The sequence below is a fragment of the Vittaforma corneae genome, assembly GCF_000231115.1.
Source record: "Vittaforma corneae ATCC 50505 unplaced genomic scaffold supercont1.16, whole genome shotgun sequence".
Lineage (NCBI taxonomy): Eukaryota > Fungi > Microsporidia > Nosematidae > Vittaforma > Vittaforma corneae.
Window position 1 is genome coordinate 19,929 of NW_006889849.1, and position 24,659 is coordinate 44,587.

At 49.0% G+C, this 24,659-nt stretch overlaps 19 protein-coding genes and 1 non-coding gene across 20 annotated transcripts; 5 read left to right on the forward strand and 15 right to left on the reverse strand.

Annotated features, from left to right (window-relative positions):
• Window positions 1–2: 2 nt before the first annotated feature.
• Window positions 3–644, reverse strand: VICG_01585 (uncharacterized protein; the record flags this gene model as incomplete). Its single annotated transcript, XM_007604969.1, has 1 exon — window positions 3–644. A coding segment is annotated over one exon (642 nt), but the record flags the coding sequence as incomplete, so codon positions are not given.
• A 125-nt stretch (window positions 645–769) lies between these two features.
• Window positions 770–2,260, forward strand: VICG_01586 (uncharacterized protein; the record flags this gene model as incomplete). The annotated part of the gene is made up of 1 exon (XM_007604970.1): window positions 770–2,260. The coding sequence occupies one exon, from the start codon at window positions 770–772 to the stop codon at window positions 2,258–2,260; it is 1,491 nt and encodes a 496-aa protein (XP_007605032.1).
• Window positions 2,261–2,348: 88 nt separating this feature from the next.
• On the reverse strand, window positions 2,349–2,828 carry VICG_01587 (uncharacterized protein; the record flags this gene model as incomplete). The annotated part of the gene is made up of 1 exon (XM_007604971.1): window positions 2,349–2,828. One exon carries the CDS (start codon window positions 2,826–2,828, stop codon window positions 2,349–2,351), a length of 480 nt encoding a protein of 159 aa, XP_007605033.1.
• A 95-nt stretch (window positions 2,829–2,923) lies between these two features.
• On the reverse strand, window positions 2,924–3,778 carry VICG_01588 (atypical/RIO/RIO1 protein kinase; the record flags this gene model as incomplete). The annotated part of the gene is made up of 1 exon (XM_007604972.1): window positions 2,924–3,778. One exon carries the CDS (start codon window positions 3,776–3,778, stop codon window positions 2,924–2,926), a length of 855 nt encoding a protein of 284 aa, XP_007605034.1.
• Window positions 3,779–3,930: 152 nt separating this feature from the next.
• On the forward strand, window positions 3,931–4,710 carry VICG_01589 (proliferating cell nuclear antigen (pcna); the record flags this gene model as incomplete). Its single annotated transcript, XM_007604973.1, has 1 exon — window positions 3,931–4,710. One exon carries the CDS (start codon window positions 3,931–3,933, stop codon window positions 4,708–4,710), a length of 780 nt encoding a protein of 259 aa, XP_007605035.1.
• Window positions 4,711–4,775: 65 nt separating this feature from the next.
• Window positions 4,776–5,795, reverse strand: VICG_01590 (tRNA pseudouridine synthase B; the record flags this gene model as incomplete). Its single annotated transcript, XM_007604974.1, has 1 exon — window positions 4,776–5,795. The coding sequence occupies one exon, from the start codon at window positions 5,793–5,795 to the stop codon at window positions 4,776–4,778; it is 1,020 nt and encodes a 339-aa protein (XP_007605036.1).
• Window positions 5,796–5,839: 44 nt separating this feature from the next.
• VICG_01591 (uncharacterized protein) lies at window positions 5,840–6,874 on the reverse strand (the record flags this gene model as incomplete). The annotated part of the gene is made up of 1 exon (XM_007604975.1): window positions 5,840–6,874. One exon carries the CDS (start codon window positions 6,872–6,874, stop codon window positions 5,840–5,842), a length of 1,035 nt encoding a protein of 344 aa, XP_007605037.1.
• Window positions 6,875–7,044: 170 nt separating this feature from the next.
• Window positions 7,045–8,385, forward strand: VICG_01592 (uncharacterized protein; the record flags this gene model as incomplete). The annotated part of the gene is made up of 1 exon (XM_007604976.1): window positions 7,045–8,385. One exon carries the CDS (start codon window positions 7,045–7,047, stop codon window positions 8,383–8,385), a length of 1,341 nt encoding a protein of 446 aa, XP_007605038.1.
• A 101-nt stretch (window positions 8,386–8,486) lies between these two features.
• On the reverse strand, window positions 8,487–9,224 carry VICG_01593 (uncharacterized protein; the record flags this gene model as incomplete). The annotated part of the gene is made up of 1 exon (XM_007604977.1): window positions 8,487–9,224. The coding sequence occupies one exon, from the start codon at window positions 9,222–9,224 to the stop codon at window positions 8,487–8,489; it is 738 nt and encodes a 245-aa protein (XP_007605039.1).
• A 1,683-nt stretch (window positions 9,225–10,907) lies between these two features.
• Window positions 10,908–10,991, reverse strand: VICG_02278. Its single transcript has one exon. It is a non-coding gene; the product is annotated as a tRNA-Leu (tRNA).
• Window positions 10,992–11,067: 76 nt separating this feature from the next.
• Window positions 11,068–12,192, reverse strand: VICG_01595 (uncharacterized protein; the record flags this gene model as incomplete). Its single annotated transcript, XM_007604978.1, has 1 exon — window positions 11,068–12,192. The coding sequence occupies one exon, from the start codon at window positions 12,190–12,192 to the stop codon at window positions 11,068–11,070; it is 1,125 nt and encodes a 374-aa protein (XP_007605040.1).
• Window positions 12,193–12,302: 110 nt separating this feature from the next.
• Window positions 12,303–15,104, reverse strand: VICG_01596 (DNA polymerase (pol2); the record flags this gene model as incomplete). Its single annotated transcript, XM_007604979.1, has 1 exon — window positions 12,303–15,104. The coding sequence occupies one exon, from the start codon at window positions 15,102–15,104 to the stop codon at window positions 12,303–12,305; it is 2,802 nt and encodes a 933-aa protein (XP_007605041.1).
• An 89-nt stretch (window positions 15,105–15,193) lies between these two features.
• VICG_01597 (uncharacterized protein) lies at window positions 15,194–16,168 on the reverse strand (the record flags this gene model as incomplete). The annotated part of the gene is made up of 1 exon (XM_007604980.1): window positions 15,194–16,168. One exon carries the CDS (start codon window positions 16,166–16,168, stop codon window positions 15,194–15,196), a length of 975 nt encoding a protein of 324 aa, XP_007605042.1.
• Window positions 16,169–16,269: 101 nt separating this feature from the next.
• Window positions 16,270–17,046, reverse strand: VICG_01598 (uncharacterized protein; the record flags this gene model as incomplete). Its single annotated transcript, XM_007604981.1, has 1 exon — window positions 16,270–17,046. One exon carries the CDS (start codon window positions 17,044–17,046, stop codon window positions 16,270–16,272), a length of 777 nt encoding a protein of 258 aa, XP_007605043.1.
• A 205-nt stretch (window positions 17,047–17,251) lies between these two features.
• On the reverse strand, window positions 17,252–17,944 carry VICG_01599 (uncharacterized protein; the record flags this gene model as incomplete). The annotated part of the gene is made up of 1 exon (XM_007604982.1): window positions 17,252–17,944. The coding sequence occupies one exon, from the start codon at window positions 17,942–17,944 to the stop codon at window positions 17,252–17,254; it is 693 nt and encodes a 230-aa protein (XP_007605044.1).
• Window positions 17,945–18,230: 286 nt separating this feature from the next.
• Window positions 18,231–18,587, reverse strand: VICG_01600 (uncharacterized protein; the record flags this gene model as incomplete). Its single annotated transcript, XM_007604983.1, has 1 exon — window positions 18,231–18,587. The coding sequence occupies one exon, from the start codon at window positions 18,585–18,587 to the stop codon at window positions 18,231–18,233; it is 357 nt and encodes a 118-aa protein (XP_007605045.1).
• Window positions 18,588–19,131: 544 nt separating this feature from the next.
• VICG_01601 (uncharacterized protein) lies at window positions 19,132–20,304 on the forward strand (the record flags this gene model as incomplete). The annotated part of the gene is made up of 1 exon (XM_007604984.1): window positions 19,132–20,304. The coding sequence occupies one exon, from the start codon at window positions 19,132–19,134 to the stop codon at window positions 20,302–20,304; it is 1,173 nt and encodes a 390-aa protein (XP_007605046.1).
• A 113-nt stretch (window positions 20,305–20,417) lies between these two features.
• On the forward strand, window positions 20,418–21,554 carry VICG_01602 (uncharacterized protein; the record flags this gene model as incomplete). The annotated part of the gene is made up of 1 exon (XM_007604985.1): window positions 20,418–21,554. One exon carries the CDS (start codon window positions 20,418–20,420, stop codon window positions 21,552–21,554), a length of 1,137 nt encoding a protein of 378 aa, XP_007605047.1.
• Window positions 21,555–21,712: 158 nt separating this feature from the next.
• Window positions 21,713–23,860, reverse strand: VICG_01603 (uncharacterized protein; the record flags this gene model as incomplete). The annotated part of the gene is made up of 1 exon (XM_007604986.1): window positions 21,713–23,860. One exon carries the CDS (start codon window positions 23,858–23,860, stop codon window positions 21,713–21,715), a length of 2,148 nt encoding a protein of 715 aa, XP_007605048.1.
• A 206-nt stretch (window positions 23,861–24,066) lies between these two features.
• VICG_01604 (uncharacterized protein) lies at window positions 24,067–24,657 on the reverse strand (the record flags this gene model as incomplete). The annotated part of the gene is made up of 1 exon (XM_007604987.1): window positions 24,067–24,657. A coding segment is annotated over one exon (591 nt), but the record flags the coding sequence as incomplete, so codon positions are not given.
• Between the last annotated feature and the right edge of the window lie 2 nt (window positions 24,658–24,659).

Consider the following 24,659-nt stretch of genomic DNA (forward strand, 5'->3'; position numbering starts at 1 on the left):
CCCCTCATGCTCGAGTGACTGTTCTGGCATGGGCTTTTTGGCATTTCTACTCTGGAGCCCAGCATGCTGGCCCCGCCAATTCTCTGTCTTTTGCTCTCATATGCACCCCCTCCAAAATTCAGGTCCTCCTCCATGCTGGGATGGGTGGATCTTTCGCGGATGCTTTTCCTTGCAGAGCCTTCATCTTCAAACATGATTTTCTGGAGAATCTCGGGCCTAATTGCTGCCAAGTCACTGGCAGAAGCACCGTGGGATGTGCTATCCATGGTGTCCCTCGCCTCTTGCCTGCCGTCTGGTTGTTCCTGGACCGCGCCTGCTTCGTTCTGCACTCCTGCACCCCAAAACCTGTTAATTCTTGGAACATCCTTTAGTGTTTTATTGGCACATGAACTCTCTGATGGGCTTGAATTGAGCACAGGATTGTTCAGAAGATCGTCATCAAGATCCTCATGCTCATTCTTCTCCTCCCTATAGGACTTCCAGATGCTCACCTTGCTTTCAAACTGGTCGTCAAAAAGACTCTGGTGCGTCCTTGCAGAGGATATCTCTGTGCTCCTCTGTGGCACGCCATCCGCATCCTCGTCAAACAGCGAGCCTGTCTTCTCATCTGCTTTGCTGTCATTCGCTCTGCTATGCTGGTCCATTGGGATCTAAACAGAACAAACATAAAAGGACAGAGGCCATTTCTGCACTGGAGTGGATGGAATACACACTGCCAAGTTGCGACAGTGGCACATGCCATTCGACATTCTTCCAGAACCCAGCTCAGATGATAATCCTCGGAGAAGTCCAGAACTGCTCTTCGGAAAAAGTGGCAATCAGGACGCAGGAAGGAAGCTTTGAGCTGTCTGGAGGCGAAGTCGACCATGGCCAGCTTGGCCAAAACGACAGAGTGGTTGTCAGTGTCCCGCACATTTCCCACTTTTCTCAGCTTTCAAAAATAGAATACACAAAAGGTGTCAAAATTGCCAGAAATCCCTTCAAGTACATCTCCGACCTAAGAAAAGACCAGTACTGTGACGTGGTTGCTGTGTGCACAGACTACAAGCCCCTGGTTAAGACCAAGGGAACCGACCATCTGTTTTCTCTGTGCTTGCTTGACCAGACTGGCAGTGTGGAGCTCAAGGTTTTCATCGATGAGAAGAGCTTCCGAGAAATGGCCGAGGATGCCAGCGAGCCGTTTAGAAAGGGGGACGTCCTGCTAGTCAGGAATATAAAGCAGGGATTTAGCGAGCGCGTTGCTGTTGTCTCAAAGCCTTGTCTAATCTACAAGGTGACAGGCTACGAGGCGGCAGATTCTGCCGAAAACAGCGGGCAGGAGCTGGGCAGCTTTGTGGAACATGCAATTGCACGGTTCTTGGCAAGCTGCTATAGAAGCACGTCGTTTTCTGCGTCGTCAAAAATGAAGAGCATCCGGGATCTCCGAGACAGAAGCTTCTTCAACATCCTTGGCAAGGTTATTCACTGCGAATACGACCAGGTGCCGTCGGTAAGCATAACAGACTTTACTGCCAGTCCGATGGTGGAGCGGGGATACGGGGCATTTCCCAACAATATGGTGCTCACAATCAAGCTTTTTGGCCAGCACTCGTCTCTTTTGAAGAGGATTGCTGTTGGGAAGCACTGTCTATTTGTGAACATCAGGATGCATTCGTTCGACACTGTCCTGGAGGCATACATGCACGACAACCTGTCCGGCGATGTTGTTCCTGTGGACAGCGAAAATGAACTAGGCGAAATCAAAGCAAGAGAGCAGGAGTACTATTCGAGTCTGCACAAAAGCAGCCAAACACAGGACACAGACAACAGCGACGCGGATGCCGATCGGAAACAGCCGAATGCAGACATGTCTGGAGACAGCTGCTTGAGTGCCTCTGCAGCAGATGGCACAGCGCCAGTAGAGCCGCACAGGCCCCTCGACATCCCAATAGTTCCAATCCATCACATTGGCGAGCCCGGAATCTTCCTGTGCTCCTGCCTCATAGGCGATATTTCCTACTCACCGCAAAACCTGCATTCAATAGTGACTGTTGTGGACTCTGGCCGCGAGTACCAAACCAGAGCAAAGAAAACCCTGACCCGGAAAATTGCCGAATCGGACAAAATAGCCGCAGGCTCAGAGTTCAAGTGCTTGGTCTTGAAGACCGCAGCAGACGTGCTGTTCTTGGTGGACGTCTTTGTGGATGAGCAGGAGTATCGAGGCTTTCTTGAATTTTACCACAGATCGTCAGAAAAGCACAGCATTAGAACAGATCATTAAATCAGCCTTTAAAATTACAGCGGTTTTAAATTTCAATTCCTGCACAAGCTATTTAATCAACAGAGCGGCCATCGAGTCGTGCGGCATCCTACTTGTTTTTTCGGTCCTCAAGCAGCTCAAGCATGTAGTTTATGCCCTCGTCAATCCTTTTGTACTCCTCGTCGTCGTCGACATACTCGAACATGTACCCCGGATCTATGGGTACGGCCTCTCCTTTATAGGCAATCGTATCCACCCTTTCAGATACTAGGGGGTAGGTGCTGCCGTGCAGCTTCAGGTAGTGGTTGGTGTTGATCTTTTCGTTGTTGAACAGTATTATTTTTATTTGTATTGTGAACTCTCCCCATCCCTTTTCGGATATCTGGAACGGCTCCTGCAGCACGTTGATGTATGGGTTTTTGAAGGACTCGTGGAGTCTGAACTGGACAGTCTTGAGAACGCCCGGGGTGGCCTTGACATAGCATTTCCATTCGTGGGTGAGCTCGGGAAATGCCCTCTCGTTTTCTGGCACGAAGACAGCCTCTGAGCCTATGATTATGGGAACGGTGCTGTACTCTTGCAGGCACATCGGTGGGGATAAAAGTGCATCTGCATATTTATCAACAGAAAGCATACTTATGCGAAAGTATGCTAAACACAGCTAGATTAAAAGCGAAAACAAATTTAATCATCGACTCTAGGCAGACAAGATTGTTTGATCTTCTTGATTATCTCATCAAACACCACTTCAAACTCGTCCTTGCTTTCGCTCAGCGGAGAGGCAAACATCCTCCTGGCCAAAACATTGAGCCCTGCACGCAGGTGCTTGATCTTGGCGAACACAGCATCAACGACCGCCTCATGCTCCATGCCAGACGAATAGATGACCCGTAGATTCTTCATGAACAGGTTCATTACCTTGTCTGGGTTTGGAAGAGCCGGTGTGGGCACAAAGGCTGGGTTGATCAGCGGAAGGAAGATCCCACCATCTTCGTAGAATTTGAAGAGGAAGTAGTCGTTAATCAGCCATGCATGGTCGCGGCCATCGCTGTCGGGTTTTGGACCAAGTAACGAAGCATGCTTCTGGAAAAATGAATACGAAGCTCTGAGGAGACGGGAATGTTTTGCCCTGAATTCTCCGGCTATCTCGTCTCTGTCGCAGTACTCGTGAAACTTTACAAAGAAGCTTCGAATCATCTCTCGGATATTGTCTACCTCAGGATTGTCCTCGGCCCCAACGATGTCGCTAAGAAGCCTTCCGTACGGCGTCGTAGTGAAAAGATCTGCCGCTACACTGGCAAGAGCTTTGCTATTGAAAACTAGAAACTTGGTCAGATCCTTGAGACTGTCAACAACGTCCTCATCGCTTAAGAGATGGAAAAGGACAACATCTGCTTTTGAGCACTTATATTTTGTACAGCACGGTGTGTGCTTCGGTTGTTCATCCACAGCACTGATGCTCTGGACGTGTCTCTGCTCTGTGTCTCCAGTCGTTCCAACACTGAGTGCCAGTAGTAAAAGCTTAAATACTTCTACCATTTTGGGGTAAAAGAAAACAAAGCATAAAAGTCCCAAGAAACAGCGTGCTACCTTGGGTCTGCAGAGGAGCTGGCCAAAGCTATTTCGTGCCCAGATGTCGTCCCAGAGCCCTCGACAAATTTTTTATCCAACATCTTCCCCAATGTTCGAGGTTGAACTCAGAAAATTCAGACTCAGAAAAGAACATCGCTTACGAGCGACTCAACGCATTTAGAAAGGTGATCGAGAGTCTCGCAGACATCGTGGATAAGATGGAAATCAAGTGCTCCGACTCGGGACTGGACATCCAGGTGATGGACTCGATGCATGTTGCCCTGGCAGACGTGCACTTCTCAAGAGAAACATTCACGAGCTACAGATGCGACAGGGATGTGCAGCTGGGCATCCCAATCAAGCACTTCCTCACCGTCCTTAGGGGAATAGCCCTTGAGGAGAAGAGTCTTCTGAGATTTTCATGCGAGGACGAGCCCCAGGCCCTCAAAATCGAGCACATCCTCCCAAACTCCCAGTTCGAGTTTGACATCACTCTGTACCAAATAGGCACAGAGTCCTACTCAGTGCCGGAGCTCGAGTTCGACACAAAGGTCAGAATGCCCTCGGAGCAGTTCAGAAACATCTCGCGGCTTATTGGGTCGTTTGGAGAGTATATCAACTTTGAGTGCGAAGACAAAAGGCTGGTTGTCAAGCAGAATGGAGACCTGATAAAGAACAACATGAGTCTGAAGCCAAACGAGGAGACCGTGTTTATCGACGCGACAGCCCCTGTCAACTTAGAGATAGCCATGAAGTATGTTAATATTGTCAATAAGGTGTCCACCCTCAGCAGCGAGGTAAGAGTCAACCTTGGAAACTCGACGCCGGTGTTTTTTGAAGTCGACATCGGCAGCATTGGATACATCAAGTTCTATATTGCGCCAAAAGCACAAAATTAAATGGTTGTTCAGAGCAAGTATTGCTAATTTAATTTATTTTAATGCCAAGGCTAAAGTCGCAGGGCCTAGTCAGACAGGACCTCGTACTCGTCCAGAATGCCCCACACCCTCGGGTAGAGATCCTTCTCCATTATCACCCTTTTGGTCTTCGTGATGATGCCTCTCTCCATCTCGGCCAGCTGGCTCGATGCAACCAGCGGCTGGGCTATTGCCACTGCTTCGCCCTTGGCTGTCATCAGCACAACAGTCGAGTTTGTGTCAAAGTCCCTGTCGTACCTCAAGACCCCAGGCACCGACAGCTGTCCCCCGTAGCATATGGCATTCACGGCCGAGTCTCTGATCATTATTCTCGGGTACGACACCAGCAGTGTTTCAAGAGGCCTCACCACCTTTCTGAGATACCTCTCCTCTCCGGTCTTTTTGTACATGTAGTAGGCATCCTGGACATCGTGGAGCGTCACACACTCGTCCTCTGTTGTCAGCCCACTCTGTGTCCGTCTGAGATCAGCCATTGCTGCGCCGCATCCGATGTACAGCCCAATGTGTGTGCACAGTGTTCTGATGTAGGACCCCGCCTCGCACCTGACCTCGAAAAGCGCCATCTTGGGCGTAAACTCGATAATATTAATCGCATAGATCCATCTCAGCCTTAGATCCCGCTTGACTGCACACATCACAGGCGGCCTCTGAAACAGATGCCCAGTCAGCTTCCTGCATGCATTGCTGAACTTCTCGGCCGTGGTCTCCGTGTCAAATTCAATGCAGCAAACGTATGTCTTTCCTGCGTTCTGCTGGCTTTTGGTCAGCCTCGTTGCTCTGTTCAAGCAGATGCTCAACACGCCAGTCACCTTCGGATCCAGCGTCCCGCTGTGGCCTGTCTTCTCGCAGTCGAGGATGCCCTTTACCCACGTCACAACCTCATGCGAGGATGGATTTGCAGGCTTGTCGACCGTGACCACCCCGTACTTCAGATACTCGCCAATTGGCCTATTCACCGGCATTGTTCCGTGGCCGCTTGGGTTGTGATCCCTTGACTTTACAACCATCTGGTCTTGGTTTTTCAGCAGGAGCAGGCTTTCCTCCATCCAGGACTGCAAAAATTTGCTCAAAAAATCTGTGTGCAGCATGCTTATTCAGACAGCTCAGCAAACGAAACCGGCTCAAACACACACAGCCCGTCCTCACTGGTCACGGCTATCGAGCTTCCATAAAATGCACAGTCCTTATAGCATCTTTGGCCCTGATGCACAAAGAGAAGGCTTCGGGGAACATCCAGGCCCTGCTCGTCCTCCAGAGTAATATCCCAGAGACAGACCTGCTCGTCAGATCCTGTCACAAACACCTCGTCGTCCCTCCACCTGACAAACGAAATGGGCGTGCAATGCCACTCAAAGACTTCCCTGCTGCCAGTTTCAAGATTTACGAGATGCACTCTGCCATTATCGTCGCCAAACACTACATGTCCGTTTCTGGCATCCAAAGAATTAACCTCCGAGTCGTTTTCGATGGTTGAGAGCAGCTCTCCCTTCAGGTCAAATATTCGGACCCTGTGGTCTAGCGACCCCGTGGCTATTATGCTCCGAGCATCATCGAAGCCCACACACTCAATCGGAGACTCGCCAGACGATATGCAGCCCAGTAGCTCGAGACTGTGGCTGTAGACCTCGACGTTGCCATTTTCACACCCGACGATTACATAGCTGTCTGAAACATGCAGCCCAAACCTGAAGAACCCCTTTACCTCTGCAACAACATTGCATTCCAGATCAAACTTTGTGAGAAAGCTGTCCGAAAGCGCAAAGATCGCATTGCAGATCCGGACTTTGTTGAATGCTCTGTCGGCTGGATGTGTTCTAAATTCAAGCACGCTAAGCCCACTGCCGTCTGCAGTCCTCTCCAGTTCCACTTCAACTATTTGGTTGTCATGCTCTTCTGTGCGATCTCGGTCTGGAAAGGTTCCCAGGACGATCCTGGACTTGCAAATATCCAGACTCATGGACGGCCACTCCAAACTGATGTACTCGAGTAGAGAATAGGCCTCCTCATCCACCTCAAGCTCGCCCTCCTCCGTGCCTGTTGGCCTGTATGTCTCGTAGTCTTCCGAGCTTAGGTCTATTTCTTCAATGGGCTCTTCTCTTGTCTTTTGCACGCTCCTCTTGGCCATTGCGGTTACTGCAAAACTGCCGAGTAAGCGCTGAGGCCAACGGAGATTCCTGGCTGTAGTCCAGGATCGCTCCTGCAAATTTTAGCTCATGCCCAGGCTGGTCGGGTCTGGCCTATCCCCATGCTTTGCTTTGCATTTCAGCCACTCTTTCTTTGGCACCCCCTTCTCAAATGGACATGAATCTTCTCGACATTGCCGAGATACAGTCCCTTATTGGAGTAAGTGAAGAACTCACAGAAAATGTCATGCACAGGATTAGATCTCTACCGCCCTCGCGCGCATTTCTCTCAATATACAACATCCTCCTAATTGAGCGATTCGAAAGCACACTACCTTTGATAGAAAAGGTAATGGCAGAAAAGATCGATCTGGACTTTCTTAGACTACTTCAAAGCTCCAGGTTCTATCTGCACAGAATGGCTGTTCCTCTCCTTGTCAAGAACCTGTCCTTTGCCGAGAAGAAGTCTATTCTAAAAATTAGCTTGAAAGACGAAATTTGTGAAGTTGTGAAAAGGACGGTGTTCTCGATACGAGAAAGCAATCCGTTCGATGCAGAGGAGCTGCTGGAGATCGCCCTGGATCTGTTCAAGAGCAAGTACACAATGGTCAAGATCCTCTGTGTCGACATTTTGGCGATGCTGGGTGAAAGCAGCTTTCTATTGATTGATCTGATCAAAAGCACGAACTGGAGGATGAGATTGAAGGTGGCGTCCAGAATATCGGAATTCAGCCAGGGCGACCAGGAGAAGATCACCAGCGAGCTGATCTCGGATCCGCTGGACGAGGTGAGGATTGAGCTGGCCAGACATCTTACGAGTCTGAGCTACACACAGCTGCTAGACGATCCAAACGAGCTTGTGAGGGGAAACTATCTCAGAGGCGTTCTAGACAAGATTGAGGACGAGGCTGTGCTCAGAAAAATGCTGGAAGACAGCAGCTGGGAGGTGAGAAAGAGACTGCTGGGGCTCAAGGGAGAGATGTTCAAGAAGATCACCATTCCCCTGATACGAAACAAGACGGAGAATGTGCCGTGGAGAGACAAGTACGAGATATTCTGTCTGGTTGAGGAGAAGGTCTCGGACGAGTTTACCTCAAAGCTGCTCATGGTGTTTCTACTGAAGCATATTAGAGACAAGGTCTGGGAGGTGAGGCAGCAGGCGCAGCGTATCTTGGTCAAAATAGTCCAGCTACACTCCTGGATAGAGGAGTATTTCTACGAGCTGGAGAGTCTTGCTGCCAGCCCAAACTATCTCCACCGGATCAGTGTTGTCCCGGTAGTCGTTGAATATGACCTGCGCTTCAAAACGGATCTTGGGCGCAAGCTAAAGGAGGATGCAGTGGCCAATGTGCGAGAGCGCTTTAAGGACTACTGCGACGCAAGGGGGATCAAGATGGACTATCTGTCTGGCTACGATGAGGCGGGCTTTGACACCTCGTTTGCCGACTCGCCCCTAGACACTGTCCGGTCCGAGCATAATAGAAAGGACCAGAACGACAGCTACTTCGAATAAATAAACCATAATTGGTATATGCGTGTCAGACACTTAAATGAGTTGGCTACTGCTTCTTGTCTTAGGTCTATTAATTTATTGAATGTGCAGACAGCATTGGCTCAGGTGCCAGTGGAGGGCTTGGAATGTGGCAGTGCCTCTCCGTAGTACAGTATTCTGCCCGACAGTATTTCGTGCAGCATCTGCCGTCTGATCCTGGGAATGTCGTGTGTGCTAAAGCAGAAGTAGTTGGAGTCGTCGGCCGCATAGTACTTGGCATATGCACAGCAGAACACCCCGCAGTCGTCCCCATTGCTCTGCCTCGGAATCTTTCCGCGGGTGTGTCGTAAATAGAACCCAACATTCTCGTTGCTCCGCTCCAGAATGACGTTGGCGTAGAACTCCTTGATTTTCAGTATTTTGCCATATGCAACCTCGGCCATTGAGTCGTATCCTATCAAAAGGTTGTCCTGGATTTTTACCAGCGACCAGTGCGAGTCCGCATGTATTGGGACGAAGAAGCTGCGGTACCTCGAAAAGTCGACGGTGCTGAACAACTCCGCCAGCTCCTCCGTGGACTTCTCAATGATCATTGGATAGACAAACGTGGAAAAGTAGTACGACTGCTTGTGGAATCTTCCCAGTAGCTCAAAGTAAAAGTTTATAATTTTGTCGTTCAGCCATCTTCCTGGCAAAAGTGTCTTGAGGTCCGAGGCGTAGAATATTGTTTTGTGGATGCATACCTTTTTAAAGTGCGAAGTGTAGCTGTAAACATCATCAAAGCATAGCTCCGAGACGTCCTCACCGATGTACTCAAGACTGCTGTCTTCAGAAGACGATCCGACCTCAATGAGTTTCATGGGCCAAAAAGAGCAGCCTGCTCAAAAAGACATTATTCAATACATGTTGGTGGTTTTGTGAGCCGGTCTGGGATGTTGTTGTATAAAGTCCACAGAGTTATGACAAATAATTTAATACTTGCGATGGGACAGAAGATACTCTCTCCACTCCTTTACCAAAGCTTCGATGTCCTTGTCCTCATCCTTCTCTTCGATCTCGTCCAAGCGGTGCGCTTTCAAAATACTCTGTTTCTCCTCCTCACTAGCTTCAGGATGCTGTCTCCACCCAAAGCTGGACAGGCTGTTGTATACCTGTTTGAACATCAGTGTGCCGTTGCTGTTAAAAATCTGAACGAGGCCGCCAGAAGACTCGCTGTGTGAAAACACTGCAACATAGAGTCCGTTTTGGCTCCACTCAATGCCGGTGCATCCAGAGTGTGAATGCACAGTTCTAAGCACTGCCCTGTCGTAGAACTCGATGCTGCTCGACATGCTGTTGTAAACACAGCAGAGGGAGCTAAAGCAGGACAGCATGACCTTCTCCTTCTTCTTTATGCTGTGGAGCATTCTAAAGTTGTACCTTTCCTTTGTGTAGAACTGGACCTCGAAGTTCGACAGCTGAATGACAAAGAAGTTGTCGGAGACGGAAATATCAAGAATGCTATGGTCCAGGTTGAGGGACGTGACCTCGCCGTTCAGATAGCTTTCAAGGACATAGAAGTCTCCCGAGCCCGGATTTTTGGTTAGAAAGGCAAACAGCCGAGAGTCTGCGAAGTAGAATCGAATGTCTTTGACATGTGTCACGTTTTTTGAGGTTGGCTGCCCGTTGTCGTAGACGATCTTCTGGTATGCGCCATCTACAAATCTCGCCATTCTGCCTCTGCTACAGACCACAAACGAGTTGTCGCTAATGCTGATGCTCTCGAGTCCCTTTCCGAGCGTGCTGGCTGTTTCGGCAGGCGAGCCCATCTCCCCCGCTTGGCTGTCCGAGGACGAAGAAATCGGCACCGCTTTGTCCTGTATGTGGAAATAAATGGACTCGCCCACAAAGCTGAACGGCTGGGCACTAAACTTGGAAGCCAGCACTCCTCTGAAAAGGTCGTAGATATAAACAGTAGACGAGGTAACCAGGGCTGTGATGGCGTTGTTGTCACTGTACACAACAGAATCAATGTTCTCCTCGAGCCGGGCATCAAAAACCAAGTCCAGGTCATCCCCGATGCAGAAGCTGACAGAGGCGCCCCTTACAAACCCATATATTGATCCGTCGTTTGAAATATAGCACTGTGATATCAGCTCAATCCTGTTGACTGTTTTGACCGTTCTTCTGTCGATTGAGTTCATTTCAAAGCAGCTGCCGTATGTGACGTGAAAGAAGTCGTCTCCCGCTCTTAGCCACCCGAATGCACTCTCTCGTGTCACAGCCAGCAGCGGCTGGCTCCTCTTCAGCTTCGCCAAGGCCCTTTGAAATTGCATGTACGTCATGGCCTTTACGTTCTCAGAGGCCAAGCAAGAGGTAACATACTTCTGAAGATTCCGGGGCACCGAGATGAGGAAGACGCTGCCGTTTTGGCAGTGGGTAAAGTCGGCAGCAATCGGCTTGATTTTCAGAGGATCTCCAATCGCAACGATCTCAGCCTCCATGCCCTGCAAAAATTTGCGATTGAAATGGGCCAACAAATGCAATGGACTGGCAAAACTGAATGACATCAGCAGGATTCGAACCCGCGCACGCGTACGCGTATTCGATCTTGAGTCGAACGCCTTAGACCACTCGGCCATGATGTCTGTGCAGTGCTCCATGCAGCTCCATCTTCCCATTCGAAACAACATTAAATCTTAATTACATCTGCTGATAAACCATTTAATTAACACCGGAAAACCTGTAGTCCTGGCTCTGTGTCGTGCACCTCATCCAGAACTTCTGGCTGGGCCGGTGGATGTTCGCACAGCTCACGAGCCTAACGGGCGAATCCTCGGCATCCTCAAGCCTGAAGTCCACGGATATGCTGCTCCTTTTCTGCCCGCTTGCCACCTCCTCGTCAAGCGAGCACACTGCTATTCTGATGCTTTCCCTGCCAAAGAGACAGTCCCTGAGTCTCCAGTGCACCGTTCCTGTTTTCATGTCAAAGTTGCACTCTCCGGCACTCGCCTTGGCCTCGGCCCTGTAGGCTCTCTTTCCAACTGGTATTCTAAACTCAACAAATTTGAACTTCCCCTTGTACTCACTCACGAAAGTATAAGTCCGCACGCCGTTCTCATGCTCACTCCTGCCATTCTCAAGTCTGAAGTACAGGGCGGAGTTTCTAACCTGGAAGCTGAGGATGTTTCTGTTTTCAACATTCTTGCCTGATATTACCACTACGTTATCTGAGCTGCCGTGAATCTTGTGCTGCTCAAACGGATATGGCGTCTTGAACTGGACGTTGTCTGGCATCTGGAACACAGCCTTCAATGAGGACACCGGCACGTGGTCCAGGAACACCTCTCCATACGACCTACTGTGCAGCACATCGTCCCGCATGTTCCGCACACTGTGGATGCTCTGGACCATATTGACAAGGACGTTGCTGGCGGCAAACATGCTGCTGTCCACAAGAGTGCTCTCGTTAAATCCCGCAACTCCATTTGGGGCGGGCCTAAACACGATCTCGGGCGTTCTGAGCAGCTCCAGGAGCACAAAATAGCTATTCTTTACGGTGGCGGCTGTCACATGTGATATTCTGTTCTCCAAGTACAGCTTTAGATCCACCAGGTACTTTGTTGCAGCAAAGTTGTCTAAGTCGGTGAATCGGACAGTCAGAATGGTGTCATTGACTCGGAGATGGCTGTACTTGTGGCCAGAGTGGACAGAGACTGGATACGTAAGCAGGGGTGCTTGGCTGTCTGTGCCAGCCTGTTTTGGTGCTGGGCTCTTGAACGGGAAGCTGTGCGAGTGCCCGAACAAAAGGTTGTTTGAAAAATCAGAAATGAAGATCTCCTCAATCATGGACGACCGTGGTGCAGATTGTGTTTGTATATAATCTATTGTTTGGCTAGCTGAAACCAGCGGTAAATAAAAAGACTGCTGTCACTGGCATTTAATTAAAAGAGTTACATTCACATCGGAGCGCCGGTTCCCTTTTCCAGCTCCTTGCCAAAGTACCTGGCCATCCCGATTCTACGGTACGAGGATACTTCAGAATACGAAGAAACCAGCATGCTGATTTCAGGGATGTTGTAGTTCTGGAAGCTGGACTCGATGGAGCACAGGCAGTTGTCAAACTCAAGGTTTTTGAAGTCAAACACCAGGTCCTTCTGGCACTCGAAGCACCGGACAAGATGGTTTGAATACACGATTCCACAGTCAATGCATCTTCCCTTTTCCTTATACAGACTAGTCACGGCTTGATACAGCTTTGTGCTGACCTTTTCAATGTAGAACTCGTCTGGAATGACGGCGCCGCATCTAGAGCACTGGGAAGCAGGTCCCTGGACATGCTGGCAGCACGGAAGCACAAAGGTCATAGTGCTCTGCACTGTCCTGGGGACAACATCCTTCACCTCGAAGATCATTCCAATTTTCTCGGTGTGGACAAAGGACAGCAGGGAGACAAGCCGATACAGAGACGGCAGCAGCTGGTTTTTAATATAGTACTGGTAGTCTATCTTGACCTTCTCGTCGGGGTGGTAGGCCCTGTATGATATTGGGCCGTCCCCCTCCCCAATGACGTACGACACAACGTCGTCCTGGTGGTAAGTAATATTCTTGGATGCCCTGAGTCTCAGCGCTAGGTTTACATGGGGGAGGTTGGTGGCATTGGTGTACGCACTGATATCCCGGCTGAGGACTGAGGAAATGATAAAGTCCTCGACCGGCCTAGCGAACAGTGTGGAGTAAAAGTCGGAGCATATCCCATATATCTTTTCTGCTGTTTCCATGGTGTTGTTCTTCTTAAGGGCACTGCACCTTGCCTTGTCCCCTGCCTCGTCCGAGTCTTCAAGCAAATTAATGCCAACACCCCTGCCTGTTTTCGCACTGCACCCATCAAACGGATTATTGACTGCGATGCTTGTAGTTTTAACATCGCTTCTGTACTCTTCTCTGTCCTCCAGCATTACGTTCAAGACAGACCTACTCAGGTCAGTACTTGCCGAGCAGAAGTCCCTCCTGACAATATCGATGCCCTTGGTCTCAATGCACGACCCATTCATGTCAAACACAAGGGCTGCATACTTCTTCTTCGTGTACAGCAGAAGCTTCTTAAACACCTTTTCCAGCTCAATTCCAATACTGCTGTACCTCGAATTGATCTTGCTGACCAGCGCCTTGGCAGAGTCAACTGCCCTGCCATAGTACTCCTTGGTCCCGGGATACCTTGTGTGGATCATTATCGAATCCGTGTCGCCATATATTACCTTCATGCCCAGCTGCTCAGCAGCAATCTTTGTTTCATTCAGCAGCTCCCTTCCTTTGGCCGTTATGAATGCCGCCATCTCGAAGTTACAGAACCGCGACCCCGTAAACCCAAGACACCCATAGATCGAGTTGGCTGTGAGCTTCAGCGCCCTCTGCCTTATGTCCAATGCCATTCTCTCTTCTGGGCTCTTTGCACTCCTCAGCAGCTCCTTGACTGATCGTCTTCTCCTCACCAGGCTTCTCAGAATCCTGGGCAGGAACGTGTCCGCGTGTCTGTCTGCCACCGAGCTGACAATCTCTGGGTTGTTCAGCACGTCTTCTGCATTGTCCTCCGTGATGTAGAATCTGCTGGATCCTACTGTGGAGAAGCACACATTGAACTCCTGGATTATCGACGGATACAGGGAATTGAAGTCAAGCAGAAGCACAATGTCCTCGTAGAATCCCTGGACCGGATCCAGAACAAGCCCCCCGCTGTACTTTACATTCATCTTGGGCGTGACGGGCGGAAACAAGTAGCCTCCTGCATACAGCTCATGCATAAGAGTGTACTCTATCCTCTCGGCCCTGCAGTTGCCCAGACACCTGTTCAGCAGGTATCCGCTTATCTCTGCCATTTCCTTCGCTAGGCTGAGCGCATTCATCGACTCTGCAATGTCGACAAGTGCCTTGGCATCTCCCTCAAGACCCTTGGTCCTGTTAATGCGATATAGCGAGCACAGCTCCTGGATGGAGTAGTCTCTGCCCTTTACTGTCCCCTGTGCAAACGAAAATACATCACAGACTATCCTGTCTCTGAGACTAAGCTTCGACTTGGCATGCAGATTGTGGTACACAACGAAGTCTGGATTGTCCTTTCTTATTGTCTCATTTATGAAGGCTAGCACTTCTTTTGGCCCGTCAAGTGACTTGTATCCCGCTGGCTGTGCTTTGCCTATCGCCCCGCAGGTGTAGCACTCCTTTTTTCTGTTGTAGTATGCAAACTTGGAGATGCAGCCTCCGGCACTTTCAACAGCTATCGAGGCCATCTGTAGTTCTGGGAACTTTGCGTTTCTAACAAACGAGACGTCATTGTATTGCACTGTGCATTTGGAAACGTTCCTCAGCTCGACTATTCCAGGGCCCATAATGCCCTTTGATATTACCAGATTCTCCACAGGATTCTGAAACTCAGTAAGGATCATCTCGCAGTGCTCAGAATCAAAGCTTTCAAAGCTGATCCTCTTGTTGAAGGTTAACTTTAGCAGCTCCAACTCTCTTGCCACCGACTTGTGGAAGATGTTCCGTCTCTTGACCCTTTCCATCTCCTTCACCTCTGAGGTGAAGGACTTGATCTCCAGAATAAGAGATTCCTCGTTGCCTGGCGTTGGAAGAAAGTAGACGGGCGACACAATGTTGCACACACGTAGCACTTGAATTCCAGAGCTGCTCTCGGGAGGCCTGCCATACAGATACACTTCGGTTTCACTTTTCTGATCAATGTTGAAGACGTGGAAAAGCATGGATGAAGGGTGGATGAAACAACCTGTGCTAATGCAGCAAGACACTGCTGAACTGGCCATAAAGATAGATCAATAAATAGTGAATTTATTTATACCTCAAAAGTTGTGTAGTATTTCAACGAGTGCTCCCCGAGGTCGAAAAACCGACTGAGCCTGCTGCTGATGTTTGTTAGATCAACCCCAATCGTCATCAGCTGGTGTGCATCCGCATCACCTCTAGAGTATCTTAGATCTAGCATTTTGTATGGGAAAAGCATCGGTATTGCGTCTGGGAACTCCTCAAGATCAATCCCGGCTTTCAGAATCTTCTGCCTCGTGAGCATTTCAAGGAGCATGCTGGTTGCCTCGTCAACTAACTTGGTGCGTGGGATTTTGCCTTTCAGTTTTCTTACCCTTTCTCTAATTTCAAACAGGCTGTCCATAATCTCCCTGCTCTTGCCGCCAGATTCTTCGCTGAACTCAGTGGCAATGTATTGTCCGCACCCTTGTAGACTAAACTCGTAGTAGATGTAGTGTGCATTTGCCTCTCTTCTAAAGTCAACCATGCTGCTATGGAACTCGTCTACCTGACTGTCCTTGAGTGTCTCAAAGAGCCTGTAGAAAACCTCCCTAACGTGGCCAGTGAACCTATCCTCGACAGAGTATGTGTAGTAGAAGCTCTCGCTGCCATCGAAGTCTTCACTACTCAGGTACGGCGAGAACAATACATAGCTGAAGGTGCTGGGCATTCCTCTGCCGTTCATGTATCTCTCTGTCAGGTTTGCATCAAAGACGAGCCTTCCCCATGCCTTCCTGAAGATCCCAGTGTTTTCTTCAGTCTGCTCGTTTTCCAGGGCTTTGTTGAAAATTCCAAAGTTGCAGTCCTTCTCAACCACGGCACAGAACTGTGAGCCAATCACACACTCTAGGTCTCGAAATACTGCCGCTCGGTACTCGTCAAGGAGACAGCTGAGCTGCGATGTGGGGCACCGCTTGTAGATGGTGCTGTTGAATGCTACAAGAACGATGAGAGCCGGATCGAGCATGTAGGCTACAACCATCAGCAGTCTTTTAGCCCATGCCATGAGGGGCTGATGCTCCAAAGAGTCGAGAATCACAATGCCAGCCATTAGTAAGAGAAGATGCAAACAGAGTAGTTTGCTTTCAGAATCGATATTGCGATCTATCAGTTTATTAAACTATTTTTGCTGGGATCGGACCATCGTTTCATTCCATATGTCAGAAGAGCCATCACGACTAGTGGTATCAAAATAATCAGGAGCAATATGTATATGAATGTTCCTACCGGTATCTTGCAGCATGCCACTTTGTCCAGAAGCCGCTCTAGTGCGCCGTACCACTTAGCTCTCTGCTCCAGTATTTCCTGCCTCCTTGTTTTCTCTTCAACCGTGAAGATTATGTTTATGCCAAAGATGCCCCTGAGGCCCTTCCTTCCCAGGAAGCCTGCTGGGTCGTCCCCCTCTGGGATCAGATTGTCGACCAGCGACATCACCTGTCTGCCTATGTCTGCATCTTCTGGCAGGTACAGTCCCTTGATCCTGTTGTGGTCCAGGTTGATATGCGCCAGCTTTGGCAAGTAGAAGATGCAGGGCGTGACATACTCGATCTTGTTGTGCGGCATTGAGAGACTGAACAGCTTGTGCAGGTTTATGATTGTGTCTGGAATGCGTGTTATTTCACAGTTGGAGATCACTATAAACTCAAGATTTTGAAGAGTGAAGAGGAGGTCTGGAAGGAACTCAATGGGGTTCGAGACAATTCTTAGCAGTCTGAGACTGTGGAATCTTGCAACCGTGTCTGGTATAAACTGCAGGCCGTTATTGACTAGGCCAATTGCCTCGATCTTCTCCGGGTCCTTCTGTCTGTCCTCGTCCGTGAAGTCTGTAAATCGGACGTTGTAATAAGATATGGAGTTGTCCTCAGCTGCTTTTTTTTCTTCCATGAGATGGGCTCGAAAAGCCGCCAGAACTTACAAATTTAGAACATAATAAAGGAGCACGGCTCAGAGCCTAGCGCTGCAGGTCCCAGTGGCTTTGCCAAAGCAGGCACAGACTATGGGCCAAGACTCAGGGAATGCACTGCTGAGCACACAAAAGGATGCATAAAAGACAGATTTCATGTATGCCAATACAATTTATTAGTTCTACTCAAACCTTGATCAGTTCCTTAAAATGCTCAAAGATATAGCACACAAAATTCGACAGATGCTTTATGCCCATCCAGTTCGGCTCATTGAGGTGTGGCTTGATCAGATTTGGCATCATGATAACAGCCAGTCCTGGCAGACTTAGCTTTTTGCTTGAGTCCAACTTTTTTAACTTACTCGTAGTCTTTGCGCACACATAAACACAGTTCTCCAGTATTTTCCGGTTTGTGTACGGGAGGCTCCAAATAAATGCCTTGGTACACGCCATCTTGTCATCCTCGTCTTGGATCTGCTCTATTTTAATCGCTATGTCGATCATCTGCCGGGGAATCACTGGGTCCTCAAATGTGCTGAAAAGAAACTTGTAAACTGCCGCGATGTCAATAACATCAAAGGCTGCCCTGAGCCTGGTCATCCCCTGCTGCTTTGAAAGCTCCGAGGCCGATATCCTCCTGAGCAGCTCCATCAGGTCTATTATTTTCTGTCTCGTGCTGTTCACCCTGAAAATCTGAGTTTTCTCCAGAGTGTCCCCAAGCAGCAGCTCGCTGGCAAGATGCAGGATCCCTGGTATTAGCAAATGGTGCTCCGAAAACCTGAAGTGCGATGGCCGCATGTCGTACTCGCTTACCCGAATCGTGCTGAGCCTTCTGAACACCCATCCAAGAAGCGACTGCTTCAGAGTCAAAACCTCCATCCAGGTAATGTACTTTCTGAGGATTTTCCTGTGGCTGTCGATAAATTCTGCTTTTTATTCTTTCCTGTTCGTCTTCAGACACATCGTTTATTGTTACGTATCTTTTGTGCAGCTTGGGTGCCTTTTTGCGATTCATGCACTTTGTTTGTGGAAATAAAAAATAATTTGAATGTTTAATACGTCAACAATCAAAATAATCCGTAAAGGCCCAAGGGGGATGCGTGGCGGATGCACACTGCAGTTGGTGGGGCTGCTGGTAGAAAGCTGTGATCGGCATTCCCACTTTTTAAGGCTCCTTGCATCCCGTGCAGCCAGCGAATAGCGAAGTAAACTGCTCCTCTGAGATATCCTCCCCGCATACTTCAAAAATACCAGACAGTGCATTCTCGTCAAGGTGCATCTTCCTTGCAGCTTCGCTGATTTTTTTCCTGCTTAAGTATCCGCCTTCCTGCAGCATTGAAAACACCTCGCCAACTGCTGGGTCGGCTGCCCTGCTCCCCTTTTTCTCTAAGATGGCTTCGGCATTGACAAATGGCCCCATAACCCTCCTTCTTTCTGGCTTAACGCCGTTCAAGAGACAGTGTCTTCTGTACTCTAGGTATGTAATGGGCCTTCTGCTCTTCATGTCCTCTTGCTTTTCCATTTGTCTTGGATGGGTCTCCAGTCCTGGCCAAACATGAGGAGAATTGCCCCGCCAACCATGCTGGTCTCAGCAGCTCTTGAAACTTTGTTTATGCATCATCTTATACTATATTTACATAAATAATCAAATCAATATGCAATCAAAATAGCATAAAGTGTGCTGTTTATTCCTTTTTCTTAATCTCCAGCATTTCCAGGTCCTCTCTTACTCCCAAGTCCTCTGAGTCGTCTTCAAAAACAGCTGTTTCCTTCACATTCGAGAGTATTGAATATTTCACATAGTCCCTAATCTCACACTCCTTGGACTTCTCAATGTAGTCTCTGTAGTTGTTCAGCATGGCTTCCCTCAGTGTCCTTAGATTCTCCAGCGTTGCTTCATTGAGAGAATTTGACGACTCGTTCTCGATATACTCTGACTCGGTCTCACTTGGCATGGGGGCTGGAAAAGTGCTAACGTATTACACTGGCAACTTGCGACAGTATGTGCTGGGCAGCACGCCTTGTGCTAACTGCCTCTTCCTGCTTTAACTTCGGTACCCCTTAAGATGAGGTGGATACTCGAAACTCTCAAGACTCTTGCCAGCGAGGGCGTAATGCTGGGAAAGAAAAGTAAAGACAAGTATTTGGCCGACAAGATACTTAGGAACAACAACTTGGAGAAGTCTCCCGGTGGCCTGGAAACATACTCGGTGCGGGTGGACGCCAGCAAAGAACGCTGCTCGCATCTCAACAACCTCAAATGCAAGCTGTCTGAGGCAGCAGAAACACAGAAAATCGGAATCCGCGACTTCGTCCTTGAGAGCAGCTATGTAAAGAACATGCTTGGATATGAGAAGCGGTTTGTGCAGTTTCTTTCGCCCTTCCCCGTTGATGAGAAGAACGAGGCAGTATACTGCTGCGACGGGTGCTACTACAAGTACAAGCTGGAGACCATAATAGACATGCTGGACTATGCATCCTTGGACATTGAGGCCTCGCTATTCGGTGCCATTGGGTCTGGCAGATTCACTCTGATAGGTCTCAAGAAGAAACTCACGAAAAAGGAGATTAATGAAAAATCGAAGGAAGAGGAGGTCGAATACAAGAAGATGGTAGCGCTGTCTATGCAGCACAATGGACAGGTGTATTTAATAGCAAGGAGCGGCAGGCGAATCTGTCTTCTGTGCATTGCAGAGCATGTCTTTGAGGGAGGGGTGAACTCAAGACATGTGTATCTGATCAGAGATGCCGTCACCAGTGCTGAAAAGTTTGCCAGCATCACCGAGAATGACGCATACAAAATCAGCTATGTTGAGATTGATAGGATATATAGATTTGACAGCGAGACTGGCCAGGCAGTCAACATTGTTGCGGGCAACGCTAGTAAGTTCAGGAAGGAGTACGAAGCAGTATACCCTGACGACACCATGTTTGCCGATATAAGGGCCGAGGTCAAGAGAGTTGCCAGGAGCTTCAAGCCTATGCTCAGTGCAGAGGCTATCGAAGAAATTGACAGGGCACTGGGCAGGAATGCAAAATCTGATGCCAAGACTGGCAGCAGCGGGGCAGCGCAGAAGAACTCTGGCGATCAAAGGCCTGCAGAGGACCCAGCAGCTGGACGCCCGGGGCTATTCAAGATAATTGCAGTGTGTATTGTTGCCACTGTAATCCTGTACTACACGATAAGACTGGTGATGCCCAAGAGTCCTCCGCAGATGCGCAGAGTTCCCATACTATAGCATAATAAATAAAACTCGTTTTGTTAGCCGATTGTTTGGGTTAAACTGCGGTCTCTGTCTTCTGGCAGTTCGTTTTGCCACATCCGTTTATTTCATCTGCCGTCACCCCTTTGATGGCAGACGTAAAGTGGATTGCCAAGTGCTTAAAAGACTTGGCTGCATTGGGTGTTCTGAATACAGAAAAGCAGTCCTCGGACGAGTACTTGAAGAACAAGCTCGTTGAAAAGAATGCCAATGTTTCTGACAACGTTAGATCGTTTAATGTCTTTCTCTATCCAAGCGCTACAAACTGTGACAAAAAGTCAAAGGATCTCAGAAACTGCGATCTTTTTACATTTGCAAACGAAAACAAGTACATCTTCAGGGAGTTCCAATACACACCAGCCACAAAAAACCAGCCCTCCTCCCAGCAGATCCTAACGGTCAATACCGTGCAGGACTTTAAGGAGGGGCACTATTCCTGCAGCTTCTGCTACTACAAGCACCGTGTGCTGTCTCTTCTGGAAAGACTGCAGTATGCCCCATTAGAGATAGAGTTGCCGATGGCAGGCGCCAACGGAACCCAGACATTCTTCTTTGTGGGGCTGGAGATGAAGAAAAGCAAGGACGATCCAACCAAGTACAAGGTGTTCATGGGCTTTAAGTATGACTATAAGGACCCCAAGGACAGCAGAGCTGCAGTTCGCAAGCGATATGTATTGGTCTCGGCCAGCCTAGACAGTAAGGTCACGTATGTCGAGCTCATGCCCCGGGAAAATAGCGAGTACGATGTTGATATGAAGCATGTTATAACGTCGCTCCCCGTTGACGATCTCGAAGTGGAGCTGTTTGATTTGAACTCCATATACTACACCGATGAAAACATGAATGAAATAAACCTTGGCGCCGAGCGCTTTGACTCCTTTGTCCAGTCATTTGCAGTATCAGTCGACGTTGAGGGTCTATTCGAGACAGTAAGGCCTGTGGTCAGCAAGAAGCTTGATGAATGTGCCAAGCAGGCCAAGAAGCTTGAGGAGCAGGTTGGCATGATCATCTCCCAACAGACAGTAGAAAAGAAGGCGGCAGAGATTGGGATAGGAGACAAGGGTAAGGAAAATAAGGAGGAGCAAGGCCAGAGCCTGTTCTTCTTCAGCAACAAAAAGGTCTTCGCATCTATTGCAGTAGCAACAATCGTCATACTTTTCTTCTACTATGCCTTGGGCAGGAGCAGCGAACAGGCCGACAGGAAGGAGAGGGTGGCCCTGCTTTAGGCGAGTGCCAAACCAAAATATAAATCAGTCTACTGAGGTAACCTTATAAATAAACACTATCTTCTACAAACATTTATTACCTACTCGGCTGGGTAGCCTCTTTATGAGCGAGCATGTCACATCGTAGTGGGCAGCAGTACTTTTGGCCGTTTTGCAAGTCAATAATCATAGTTTGGATGAATGTGCACCACCCCATCCATTTCAAACAGCACCCCCTCGTGCCCAATCAAAAAATCAATGACCTTTTCACACTTCAGCTTTTCGTTCTCGTACACCGCAATTGTTCCAAGGCTCTCCTCGACCAGCAGTAGGTACCTGGAGACAAGCTCGTCCTTGCCTATGTTCGTGCCGGACTTTAAAAGGTAGATGAGGGTGTTGGTGATCTTGGCCAGGTCCTTGCCGGGCAGGCTGTAGGATTCAAGCGAGTCAACCGCAGTGAGAACAACGTCCTCGCTCTTGATCTCGACCAGGGACGACTTCAGGAGCCTGAATGCCTCCAGAATGTACTGTGGAGAGACCTCGCTTTCGTTGTGGATCTTGGCAAGCGCCTCGCTCAGACGAATCAGAGACTCAAGGTGCCTGACCGTCATTCTGTAGTTGTTGGTGTTGACCAGGGAGTCCTGTCGGAGAAGCACGTACTTGTCGATAAGCTCCTTCTTGGACTCCGCTGTCAGCACCGGCATCTTGTCCTTCACGTATCTGATAAACAGCTTCACCTCTTCAACCGAGAACGGCCGCAAAACAGAGCTGCTTAAGCTAGTGTCCGGCGAATGGCCAGACCCGAATCGATCGCTGCCATTGTAGACAAGGTGGTTCTGCAGGATGTGCCGAGAAATGTTCCGGTCATTCTCCGGCTCGGGGTCGTCAATCAGCACAAAGTAGAGATCGAAACGCGACATTATTGGTGCCGACAGGTTTACATTCTGGCGCAGGGTCTTTCGTTTGTCGTATCTGCCCCTGATCGGGTTGGCTGCTGCAAGAATCGATGTTCTGCTGTTGAGCGTTGCATTAATCCCTGCCTTCGAAATGGTAATTGTCTGCTGCTCCATCGCCTCGTGGATGCTCACCTGGTCCTTATATGTCATCTTGTCAAACTCATCAATGCAGCACACGCCCAGATCGCTGAGCATCAATGCACCAGCCTCGATCGTAAACTCGCCAGTCTCTCCATCCTTCACCACGGCTGCCGTCAAGCCGGCCGCGCTGGAGCTCTTTCCCGACGTATAGATCGACCTCGGGTTCAGCGCACTGGTCTGCTTTAGAAACTGTGACTTAGCAGTGCCAGGATCCCCCACAAGCAAAATATTGATATCGCCCCTCAGTCTTATGTCCTTTGTCTTGGACACTCCGCCCACAAGCATCAGGAGAATGGCGGACTTGATATTGCTGTGCCCGTGGATGGTGGGAAACAGACTCTCGGACAGCTTGTTGTAAAGATCGGGCGTCGAAAGCATCCTCCTGACAACCGCAAGCTCGTCGTTTGTAAACCCATCGTTTTCTATGTAGATGTCAGCGTAGATGCAGAAAAAACAGAGCTTGTAGCTCATTTCCTTCGAGCCTGTGCTTCTCTTCTGCTTCTCGTCGGCCACTCCGTCTGCCGCCACAACGCTCTTTTGGCTTGGCAGCTTAACCTGAACAGCATCAGGCACAACAACAAGATATCCAGTGAAGATGTGCGAGGCTCCCGGCTTTATTTGCTCGCAAAGCTCGTTACGCACAACAACATCAATAGACCTGGGCAGACATCCATTGGGCACCTCCTCGGTGTTCTCCTGGACATGGATCCTCTGCCAGTTGGAAAACTGAGACTCAGAAAGATCAACCTCAAACCTCCTTCTGTTCGTGCACAGGTGGTTGGGACAGAAGAGCGGCTCGGTGTACTTGTACTCCTGCCTCACGTCTCTTATTACCGACTTGCAGTCTCTGCAAATGAAAACTCCTGCATGAAGCTCCGGCCTAACCTGCGTGGTCCTAGTCACAGTTCCTGAAAACGAAACAAGGTCTCCCAGCACATCGCTCCTCAGCTCCCGTATTTTTAGACGGTTCCCGCTATTTTTGAAGCCAACCTCAAGCGGCCTCTCGATGTTTTTCAGACAGTAGCTCTTGAAAATCCCATTCAGAAGCTCGTGCTTGTGGATAAAATCCTTGTGAATTTCAGTGAACAGCTGGCTGCTGGCATCCCTCACATCATCCAGATCAATAAAGAACGTCTCCTTGTTTGCATCGGCCACTTCCTGGAGTCTTTCTGGAAGGCCTCTGGACTCATTCAAGAAGTTGTAAAAGTCGTCCTCGAGAGAATACTGCATAGCCTTGGGCCTAAAAATTTTACAAAAGGAGTCGTAGATCTCAAGCAGCGGGCTTTGACAACTGGGGCCTTGTAGATGGGCGGCTCTTCCGGAGACTGTGCGAAAACGTGGTAGCAGCAAAATAGACTTGCATGCTAAAATTCAAACTATAGAACAACAATCAAAAAACACTATCCATTCAATAAATAGAAATGAGAGTTAAAGCTTTATTTTCTGTGCTTGCTGCCTTCCGGCCTGAATATATGCCTGGGCTTTAAGTCGTAATACCTTCCTGGTTTTTCTGCCTGGACCTTCTTATTTCTTGACGGCTTCGGAGCCGCCGAAACAATGTGTTTGCTCGCCGGAGCTGGATCTACCAGGTCAAACTCTGCTGCCTGTCTTGCCGGATTCTTTCTATGTGCAGGCACCGATGCACGCTTGTTAAACAGCGCCATCATGTTGGCGTGGATTCTTGCATTGTTGCAGTCCTCGTACAATCTTCTTTCCTCAGGCGACATAACATCGTACTCCCTCAGATAGTAGCTGCACTCCTCGTTAACCACCTGCTGCAGCTTCGACTGTATCTCTGGGTCTATGAAGTCGGCAACATTCTTGCCGTTGTAGATCTCGGGAATGATGTCGTATTTGTTGTCACAGAAATATGTCTCGTTCTCGTCAAGGCCGTAGCATGGATTTACCCCCAGACACTCCCCATCTGCCCGTTCGTTGATTGCCCTGGGAACGCATGGCTCAATTCGGTGCATGAAGCTCGACGCTTTCTCCTGCTTCTCAGACACTCTTTCGGACAAAAGCATGTCGC